The sequence below is a fragment of the Myotis brandtii genome, unplaced genomic scaffold (genome assembly GCF_000412655.1).
Source record: "Myotis brandtii unplaced genomic scaffold, ASM41265v1 scaffold317, whole genome shotgun sequence".
Taxonomy (NCBI): Eukaryota; Metazoa; Chordata; class Mammalia; order Chiroptera; family Vespertilionidae; genus Myotis; species Myotis brandtii.
The window spans coordinates 1990721-2001746 of NW_005362155.1; the positions used below are offsets into that span (position 1 = coordinate 1990721).

Below are 11026 nucleotides of genomic sequence, written 5' to 3' on the forward strand. Positions count from 1 at the left end.
CTCGTCCTGCAGGCCACCCCGCACCGCGACATCAGCCGCCGCATGGCCTCCTTCCGCTTCGAGCTGCGCGAGGACTGGCGTCCAGAGCTGCCTCCGCAGGCCCACACTCTGGGCGCGGATGGTGAGTGACGGTCTGGGTGGGAGTCAGTGAAATCGCGCCCTACCCGGGCCATGTGGGAAATGCCTGCGTCCCCACCACACAGGGAGGAACGGAGGCGCTTTTCAGAGGCCACGCAGCTAGAGCAGCGCCAGAACAGGTCAGCGGGAGGAAGGGCAGCGACTCATCTTAGGGAAAGAGCCGGCAGGTGCAGAATAGGAGGAAGGTGAGGCCAGTCTGGGCAACCCAGGTCCCTAGCCCCTGGGGGGTTGGGGTTGATGGTCCGCGGGAGGATCAAAACCTCAGGCCAAAGCTGTCCAGGACACTCTGGCCCAGCGGCGACCTCCCTCCCCTCCCCCATCCCAATATAACAAAAGTCCAGTGTGAGCCTGTCACCATGGAGATGCCCCACCTCCCTGCAGGGCAGCAGGCCCAGCTCTTTGCTCCCCTGGAGCTTAGAGCCTGACCCCATAGGGGGTGGAGTGTCTCTGTTCTGCCTCCTGGCTCCATGCCCATCATATCCTACTGCTGACCCCCCTCCCCCCACCTTCCAGGCTGGTGACTGGGCCCTGGACACAGCTCTGGGAGCCCACAGGGGTTACTGCATATGCAAGATCCGGGAGCCAGAGCATGCATCAGGACACTGAGCTTCAGGTGGGTGTGCTAGGCACAACCCTCAGGCCCATGTCTATGCACGTGTGTGGGTGCATGTATGAGCCTGCAAGCATCAACCCGAATGCAGGGGGTCTTCAGGGTTGGGGGTCTTCAGGGTTTGTACACATGTGCTCCCTGGGATCCCAACTGCCTCATGGCCCGGAGCCTCCATTCGCACCCCACTGCACTGTGGTGTCTGGTCATTTGCTGTCACCCTCCTGCCTCTGGTTGGTGGGAGGAGGCCTTGGGGGGTCCAGAAGAGGGCAGGACCTACACTGACCATCTTCCCTGCAGGCAGGTGCCTGCGGGCCCTGTAATGACACCGAGTCCTCCTGGCCTTGTGCACTGGCGACTTTGGTGAGAGGCCTTGCCACGCCAATGGGGCAGAGGGGGAGCCGGGGGCCTCCCCTCCCCTCTATGCGAGCCACTGGCCAGTGTGTCTCCCTGCAGTGATCCAGGGGACCCTGCACAGGATTGCCCATGACACAGAGCTGCAGTCTGTTGTCACTGTGGCAGCTGTCCGTGTCTGCCAGACACTGCCGCTGTTCCAGGCGGGGGGCTCTGGGGGCCCGGTACAGGCCTCCATTTGCACCCCACTGCGCTGTGGTGTCCGCCCTGGCACTTTGCTTTTTGTGGGCTGGAGCCATTTTGGTGAGGCCTGGCTTGGCTGTGCACCCCACTTCCAGGAATTCAGCCGTGCCTATGCAGCTGCCCATACCAACCACCTCTGCCCCTTTGAGGTGGTGCCAGACTGAGGGGAATGGGAGGAGGGCTCTGGAGAGAGGCCACGAGGAGGGTGGAGGGGGAGATCTCCAAAGGGCGTCACAGTACCAACTGCTTCTGAGGGAGTGGCAATAACCAATAAGAATACGGACTTCAGTAGTCAATGCAGGTCGAGTGTCTGGTACCTGAGCCCAGCCTCCTTTACACTGCGGGAGACTGAGGGCAGTGGTGTCTTGTCTGAGGCCATCCAGCTAGGGAGTGGGGCAGTGGCCCACGCCCATGCCCATGCCCTGGAGCGGGGGTGCTGCTGGGTGGGGCCTGCATGGACTCTCCGCCCACATGAGCTTCGGCTCTGCTGCTCCTGCCTCCACTGTCAGGTGCTCCCAAGGCTCAGAGCGGGAGTGGCAGGTTGCGTCCCTTGGGGCAGGAAGGTCAACATCACTCCCAGCCTGGGAGGAAGGGGGCTGCACTTTGACTGGGTGCCTACTTCTCTGTGGTTCCACGGGAGCCCAGCAGTCCCTGGCTGCCTCCTGCCCTCAGGCCCCTGCAACTGGCTGAGCAGCTTGGTGTGGTGTAGAGCCCATGGGATCCTTGTGGGGTCCTGCTTGTTGCTGTTCCTCTAAGGAGCATTTCCCACCACTGGCCCCATTTTTAAAAATAAAGTTATTTTATTTGTCCACTTGTTCACTGATGTGATATTCACATGCTCTTTTTTTAAACCAATTTTTTGTTTGATTGTTTTTAAAAATATTTTTATTGATTTCAGAGAGGAAGGAAGAGGGAGAGATAGAAACATCAATGATGAGAGAGAATCATTGATCGGCTACCTCTTGCACGCCTCCCACGAAACCCAGGCATGTGCCCTTGACTGGAATCGAACCTGGGACCCTTCAGTCCACAGGTGGACGCTCCATCTACTGAGCCAAACCAGCTAGGGTTGGCCCCATTGTTGTTGCCCCTGCCTTCCTCCCGCTTCAGCCACATAAAGGGTCAGCAACTTTGGACAAAGCTGGCAGCCCTGAGGCTGACGTGCGGGGGCTGAAGCCCGGAGTGCGGGGGCTTCTGACCCCTGAGTGAGCTCACTCTGCTCACCCCAGCCCCATAATTCCCAGGAAAGAAAAGCTCAAGTCTGGGGAGATGCCTGGGCTGAACCCTAGAAATAGCTTCCCATCCTCACCTGCCTTCGCTGCTGGGGAAGAAGCCAGGGGTGCGGGTGGGAGCCAGGGGTCCTGCCTGGATTCAATCAGGAACCGAGTCTGGGAGAAGGACAAGGCTGTGTCCATACACAGGACCCTTTCTCCAGATTCAGAGGACACCAAACTTTCCATGGAGTGCTGCCCGGAAGCTGTGTATGCATGGGAGGGGGGTTGTCTTTTTACTCTCTGTGGGGCTGATGGGAGGGGAGTACAGCCCCCCTGGAAGGCAGGCCTCATGCGGCTTCCTCCCACCTCTGCCCTTCCTCCCCCCTGAGCTTCTTACCATCCTCACCTCCCCAAGCTCACGGCTTTAAATACCATCAATGTGCTGATGACCCCTGCATTTTGGTCTCCAGCCTGGACCTCTCCCATGGACTACAGACCTAGCATCCTACAGACTCCCCCCCGCTCCCCAACCACAGAGTATCTTAGCAAAGACCAGAGGAGGAAGAAGTGAGGGTGCCCTGACCGGCCTCCTCCTCCCTGTCTTGGGCAGGCCCCAAGGAGGGCTCCCCCACAAGGCTGAGCTGCACCCTTACCCTTGGGCCTGCCCTGTTCTTGGGCCAGCTCCCCACAGCTTCTCAGAAAGAGGCCCTGGCCACATCCACTGGTGACTGGACTACCTCTGACCGCCTGTGCACAATAATGGGCAGCTGCTCTGAGTGAGCCCTAGGTGGACACTGGCAGCTACCCCCGACCCCAAGCCTTGCCTGAGCTTCCCATGCACCACCCTCTTTCATAGGTGCACAAAGGACAGGAGTGGGTGTGGCTAGCAGGGCCACTGGAACCCTGGAAGTTTTGTTTTTTAAAAAAATATGTTTTTATTGATTTCAGAGAGGAAGGGAGAGAGAAATAGAAACATGAATGATGAGAGAGAATCATTGATTGGCTGTCTCCTGCACACCCCTCACTAGGGATCAAGCCTGCAACCTAGGCATGTGCCCTGACCGGGAATCAAACCCTGACCTCCTGGTTTATAGGTCAATGCTCAGCTACTGAGCCACACCAGGTAGGCTGGAGCCCTGGAAGTCTTGGGCCAGGGGCTTTGCTTGCCCTGGGGGAAGTGGCCAAGGGGAACCAGTGTGGTGAGCTTGTGGGCTGGCGCTATGGAAGCTGGCCTTTGGGGTACCTGTGAAATACTTCAGGGTGTGTGCATTCACATGGACACACACACACACACACAAACACACACACACACACACACACACACACACACACACACACACACACGGCTGCCCAGTTGCCCAGAGGCGGAGGAGCGGAGTGTCAGGTGTGAACTAGAGAGAGTTGGGTATGGATGCTGGGGAAGCCAATTAGATGCCTACATTTAGTCAACAAGCTTTCTTTTTTCTTTTTTTTTTCCCAGTGATTTATATATTTATTTTTAATATATTTTTATTGATTTCAGAGAGGAAGGGGGAGAGAGAAACATCAGTGATGAGAAAGAATCATGGATAGGCTGCCTCCTGCACGCCACCTACAGGGGATCGAGCTCACAACCCTGGCATGTACCCTTGACTGGAATGGAACCCGGGACCCTTCAGTCCTCAGACCGACGCTCTATTCACTGAGCCAAACCAGCTAGGGCCCTTCAGTGATTTTTTAGTTTAAGTTCTATCTTTCATGTTTCAACCCCTATTAGTTTGACATTTATCTAAACCAAACTGACTTTTTCTCTAGTGCTTTCTAAGTAACAAGTCTGATCAAAGCAGGCCATACCATAGTCTCCTAAATGTAAACATTGAGTAGAAAAATTTCCTTAAAAGGAGAGTGCATATATCCCAACACATACCCATGGATACTTTCTAACATAAGATAATTTACAAGCAGTTAATTTCCAAAGTGGGATTTAAAAATCTCTGGAAATCTGAGTTTCTAATGCAAATTCTTACGGTAAGGATTACAGGGCTAGTTAATTTTTTGAACTTATGATCATCAGTATATAAGAAAGTCTTGGCAAAGTACTAGTTGTGCCATTACCAGGGTACATGGATACAACGGCGCCTTTTGGTGCCAGTCCTTTAGTAATGAAGACACCTTTCCCAGCAGAAACCAATGAGCTAGCTGCTTGGGCAACACCGAAACCCAATGTTTTATAAAGAATTTGTTCTGGTTTAAAGATATTTTGCTGATGATCTCTGTGTTCAAGCACGTTCACCTTTGGATGTTGAACTGACAGCAGGTCTTGATATTTCGATTGAACAGGTTCTGGAAGCACAGTCCAGATACCCAACTGGGGATTGAAATCATTTAAGAATAGGGTCTGGAAAACATGCAGTAATGTTCCTAGGACATCTTCATTTGAGATAACTTTGTCTTTAAATTCCTCTGGAACATACCGGAGGGTCCTGGGGTTGTGATTTAGGTTCAGCATGACCCAAGGTAGGAAGCGGTACCTGTAACTGTGCCACCACTGCCACTGCCGCAGGCCCCGCAGCAGGACGAGGGCGCGCCCGGTGGGGGCGGAGCCTAGTCCACAAGCTTTCACTGAGTGCCTCCTGGGGCTGTAGGCACTGGGGATAATGCAAGAAAAGAGACAAGTGCTGTGGAAGACTTCCCCAGCCTGGAGCCTAGGGCACACCCTTCCTTTCTGGGGAGGGCACAGTGACAGCCCCTAGGAGACAGGATTCTCTGAGCAGGTAGAGCTGGCCCTCCTCGCCAGGGCTCAGGTCTTCCGAGCAGGGCATATCTGTTTCTTGCCACACAGGGACTTCCAGCTGTGGGAGGGAGCCGAGTACGTATCCCTGCAACTGCTCCTAGGCTTGGCTTGCTTTTGGGGTGTTCTGATCGACAGAGCCCCCACCAGTCTCCCTGAGACAGTTGTATAGGGCCTGGCTGTGACCCAGTAATCCAGGTCTAGACGTTGCCCGCCCGCAGTGAGCCCATTTCCCAGTGTCAGCCTTAAAAACAAAATAGCTATTTTACCAGCCAAAAACTAGTTTATTTGGGAATGGCAGAGGAATTGCAATTTGGGGCTTGCAAACTATGGTGAGTCACAGGCAAGTCTGGAGAACAAAGGTGAATGTTATTGTATAGAGAAAAAGGAAGTTGAGAGAGGCAGTTATAAGCAAAAGTCCATTGGAGTAGAGCAAGAGTAGAGGGTGGTGGTGGCTTCTCATTGGCTGGGCTGTTGCTGGGTAAGGAGAAAATTTTCCTCTTGCTGGAGTAACAACGTAGGCTTCTTCCTTGTTTGAGTCTGCAAGGTGCAGTGAATGCAGGAGAGCTTCCCCTACAAGGTTTCCTGACTCCAGTTTTATAAGGCTTCCTTCATTCTTTTCTACGTTTTCCCCTTTGATTAAGATCTTCCTCTGAAAAGCATCACTGACCAATAATCAGTTTTCTACATTAGGTAGTTTTGTCCCTCTGAGTCAGGAAGCACCTTTCCTGGTTGCCATGTTCCATGTAGGAGGGAAAGTGCATAGAGATTGGAAATGGTTAACAAGGAAGGGCATTCCCATCGAAAGTCTATCTTATCAGTGTTAGAAGCATTGCAGATCATCTCAAAGCAACGAGCCGGCATCATTTCCACAGAATCTTGACAGATAACAGGTACAAAGTTTGAAAATTATACAAACAGCCCTGGACGGTGTTCTCAGTGGTTAGAGCATCACCCTGTGCACCAAAAGGTCGTGGGTTTGATTTCCAGTCAGGGCACATACCCAGGTTGCGGGTTCGATCCCCAGTCGGCGTATGTTCATGAAGAACCAATTGATTGATGTTTCCCTCTCCTGCTCTCAATGAAAAACACATCCTCAGGTGAGGATTTAAAAAAAAGGAAAGAAAATTATACCCCCCCAAAAATGAGCAGAATATAATCCACTTTGTATAATGGTCCTAAACCAGGAGCTCAGACCTGAGGTAACCGGCTGAATAGGTCAAAGGGCCGTGGAGAACCAGGTGGAACTTGCTGTAACTAGTGGACTCCTTCCCTAAATTTTGAGTAATTGGGTTTCTACTCACCCAGAAGAATTTGTCCATGTGCAGCAGATGGTGTTTGCTATTGCAAACTAAAACATGGTTCTTTCCCTTTTTTTAAATCCTCATCTGAGGATATTTTTCCATTGCTTTTCAGAGAGAGTGGAAGGGAGGGGGGGGAGAGAGAGAGACAAATATCTATGTGAGAGAGATATCAATTGGTTGCCTCTCGAACAAGCCCCAACTGGGGGCGAGCAAACCCACAACCCAGGTGTGTGCCCTTAACTGGAAATTGAACCTGAGACCCTTTGGTGTGTGTACAGGTGCTCTGAGCCACACTGGCCAGGGCAAACATAGTTCTTTTCTTTTTATTAAAAAATATTTTTATTGATTTCAGAGAGCAAGGGAGAGGGATAGAGAGATAGAAAGATCAATGATGAGAGAGAATCATTGATTGGCTGCCTCCTGCACACCCCCACGGGATTGAGCCCACAACCTGGGCATGTGCCCTTGGTCAGAATCAAACCTGGGATCCTTCAGTCCGCAGGCCGACGCTCTATATCCTGAGCCAAACTGGCTAGGGCCAAACATGGTCAATTTCAATGGACACAACAGACTTTTGGAATATTGAAATGTACCTCTTTTTTTAGCTGTAGATCAAAAGAGGTAGGGGCTAGGTGAATCAGGCACCCTATGACTATTTCAAAGGTTGAGAGTTTATGAGTTCTAAAGGGGGTGGATCTGAGATTTAGAAGGACCAATGGCAACGCTTTCAGCCAAGGTATTTGGAGGGTTTCCACAAATTTTGCCAATTGAGTTTTGATAATACCGTTGGCTTGTTCAACTAGTCCTGAGTACAGAGAATGACAAGTGAAAATGCTATAGAACTGGCCAAATAGCACTGTCTAGCCGTAATATTTGACCAGTAAAACTGGTTCTCCAGTCACTATGGAGCTCAAGAGGGGTTTCCCAGGTAGGGATGATTCCCCCCCCCCCCCAATAGGATTAGGCACTGAAGAGACATGTAGCTTGTCAATGTGGAAAGGCTTTGACCCAAGGGGAAAACACAAATTATTATCAAGACATACTTGTATCTATGAGATGGGGTGGGGTGGGGGTGGGGGGTTAGATGAATGAAGTCCATTTGCCACACCTTGAATGATCTGTCAAGGCAATTTAAAATGTTTGTGGGTGGTGTGGACAGTTTCTTTTGGATTATTTTTTGGGCAGGTGGGGCAAGAAAAGTAGATGCTTTTTGTGGCCTTATTAACATTTCCACACCAGTATTGGTTCATAACGGTTGTAATTTTATCAGTGACCAACAATTCAATGCATGCACAGTAATGGGAACTTAGAATTTCTGGCAGGAGCGGATTGTTATTTGGCTCAAGCCAGAGTTCTCTCTTTTCATCAAACCAATAATTATTAGAGTTCCAGTATTGTTTTTCCTTTAATGGGGCCAATTTTAGAGCATTCCTAGTCAGTTTTTCTACATTATCATTTGGGGAGCCTCCCTTTGTACCATGACAGAGGTTTGGCTATTGGTTCTTTTGAGAGCAGTGTTGTTGGTGGAAATATATTAGTGAGGCTGTTTGCTTTAGCCTCCAGGGAGTCAAATTGGGAATGCCCAAGTACCTTAATAGCCAAGGTGTCGGGTAGGAGTATGGCATCTAATAGTTTTTGGTCTTAAGAGCCATACTTAGCTGTATCCCCATTAGAGGTAAGGAAACCTTGTGGTCACGAGCTACCCCAAAGGCATAGCAACTATTGATATAAATGTTTGGTTTTGCCCTTGGCAAGAGCACAAACTAGAGTAACTGTGTAATTCAGTCAGCTGGGCTGAGGTAGCCAGAGGCAAAGTGCTGCCTTGATGACTTCAAAAGTAGCTATAATAGCATACCCCGTGTGGCTCAGTGGCTTGAGCATCAACCCATGCACCAAGAGGTCACTGGTTCGATTCCAGGTCAGGGTACATGCCTGGGTTGCAGTCTCAATCCCCAGTGGGGGGTGTGTAGGAGGCAGTCGATGGATGTTTCTATCTCTCTATCCCTCTTCCTTTCTTTAAAATCAATAAAAACATATTTTAAAAAATAGCATACCCAGTGCTCGCTTCGGCAGCACATATACCAAAATTGGAACGAAACAGAGATTAGCCCAGGGGTGGGCAAACTTTTTGACTCGAGGGCCACAATGGGTTCTTAAACTGGACCGGAGGGCCGGAACAAAAGCATGGATGGAGTGTTTGTGTGAACTAATATAAATTCAAAGTAAACATCATTACATAAAAGGGTACGGTCTTTTTTTTTTTTTTTAGTTTTATTCATTTCAAAGGGTCGGATTCGGCCCGCGGGCCGTAGTTTGCCCACGGCTGGATTAGCCCCTGCACAAGGGTGGCACGCAAATTTGTGGGAAAAAAATCATAAAAAATAGCATGCCCAGTCCAATATTTACCACTTATATAAGAACAATCAGCTCGAGCCAGTTGTTTGGAGTATCTGGTACACTGAAAGGTCATGGGTTCAATTCCCAGTCAGGGCACATCGCTAGGTTGTGGGTTCCGCGGTCCCCAGTTGGGGTGTGTATAAGAGGCAACCAATCTGTTTCTCTCTCACATCCATGTTTCTCTTTCCTTTCCTCTCTCTCTAAAAGCAATGAACATTCCCTCAGGTGAGGATTGAAAAAAAAATTATTTAAATAAGAACGAGGAACTTCCTGTAAATTATGGGTAGTCCAAAGGTGACCTATCAGCAACAGGCAGTCCTGAGGGGTTTTGTCAGTGAAGACGGGATGATAGCCAGGTCAATTTCATAGGTGAGACAACTGGCAGGAAAATTTTTGTGTGTGTGTGTGTGTGAAGCCCAAATTTATTTCTATTGAAAAATGCTCAAGAGACTTTAAAAAGGTCCAAAGGCCCAAAAGCAAAGGCGTCCAGTTTTAATCTCAGATCATCCTGACTTGGTGTCCTTCCGTTTCTCCTTTTGTGAGGCATCGATTTGATCCTTGTTAATGAGACACCTCGGCAATTCTAGTTGGATCGTGGCGAATTTTGTGACTCCCAGTATCTGTCATAAATGGCCATCAGGTTATGAACGATGAGAAACGTAAGACCAGAAATAATCACGAGATGTCTGCAGATATTACTTGAATATCCTTTCTGAATTATTCTTTGCAACCAGGCATAGTGATCAATTTGAGTAGGGGAGATCATGGTGAGTGTCACTTGCAAAGACTGGTATTAAATGCAGCTCTTTCAGAAAGAAACCAGCAAACACCTTTCAAGATGAAACAGCCTGGCAGGAAAGTATCAAGTGTGATGAGAATGCAGGACTTCAACTGCTTGGGTACAAGATGACAGGGGCGGCGGGAGGGCATCCCGTGCCTATTTCTTCAGTGTATTTAATGAAAAGGACAGTGGCTCTGAGGCAAGAGGAGTTACCCTTGTGCCACCGGGTCTAGCTGTTGGCTGTGGAGTCCTATGTGGTGATGGTGATCTCCATGCTTTAGGGCAGCAATTTTCAACCTTTTTCACTCATGACACACATAAATTAATTACTAAAGTTCTGGGACACACCAAAAAGTATATATTTTTTGACGATCTGACAAAAAAGAGGTATAATTTTATATATATATTTCTTTATTGTTTTCAGAGAGGAAGGGAGGAGAGAGATAGAAACATCAATGATGGGAATCATTGAATGGCTGGCTCCTGCACACCCCACACTGGGGATGGAGCCTGCAACCCAGGCATGTGCCCTTGGCCGGAATCGAACCTGGGACCCTTCAGTCGGCAGGCTGATGCTCTATCCACTGAGCCAAGCCGGCTAGCGCAAAGAGGTATAATTTTGATTCATTCACAACAGACGGCTTATTGTTGGGTTGGTTTGTCATTTTTTAAAATGCATTTTTATTGATTTCAGAGAGAGGAAGGGAGAGGGAGAGAGAGAAATATCAATGATGGGAGAGAATCATTGATCCGCTGCCTCCTGCACGCCCCCCGGCCCCCACTCGGGGATGGAGCCCGCAGCCTGGGCATGTGCCCTGACTGGGAATCAAAGCTCCACTCTCAACAACAGGCTGGGCTGGTTTGCATTTTTAAAATTTGACAGTTAAGGGAAAAGAAGTCAAGGTCCCTGACTAAATAGGTGCTGCATGTTTCCAAAATTCCTGCGGCACACCCGTTGAAAACCGCTGCTTTAGGGTGAGCGCCAGGAAGGGACCCTGGGCCCTGGCAGAGCAGAACGCGAAGGGACAAGTCGCGTGTTCCGTCGGCCCCTTCCGGCGTCGCAACGGCCTCCGCCCCGCCACTTCCGGCTCGGTCTCGGGCCGGTGTGATGGTCTCAGACCTGCGAAGGACACCTCTGAGCAGCGTGTTCCACAGCCATGGAGCAGGACGACCCGGCCGAGGCGCTGACGGAGCTGCGCGAGCGCAAGCCCAGCCGGT

The 11026-nt window shown here is 50.2% G+C and overlaps 2 protein-coding genes and 1 pseudogene across 2 annotated transcripts in view; 2 read left to right on the forward strand and 1 right to left on the reverse strand.

Annotated features, from left to right (window-relative positions):
* On the forward strand, positions 1–2114 carry METRN (meteorin, glial cell differentiation regulator; the record flags this gene model as incomplete). Its single annotated transcript, XM_005870420.2, is given in 4 exon segments — positions 1–121; positions 1050–1076; positions 1079–1108; positions 1202–2114. Coding segments are annotated over 4 exon segments (483 nt in total), but the record flags the coding sequence as incomplete, so codon positions are not given.
* A 2106-nt stretch (positions 2115–4220) lies between these two features.
* LOC102242574 lies at positions 4221–6648 on the reverse strand (annotated as a pseudogene).
* Positions 6649–10965: 4317 nt separating this feature from the next.
* The window catches only part of FAM173A (family with sequence similarity 173, member A), a 1586-nt gene continuing 1525 nt past the window's right edge, over positions 10966–11026 (forward strand). The window contains exon 1 of the mRNA XM_005870422.2: positions 10966–11024. Coding sequence (XP_005870484.1) covers positions 10966–11024 — 59 coding nt within the window. The remainder of the gene's footprint in view (positions 11025–11026) is intronic.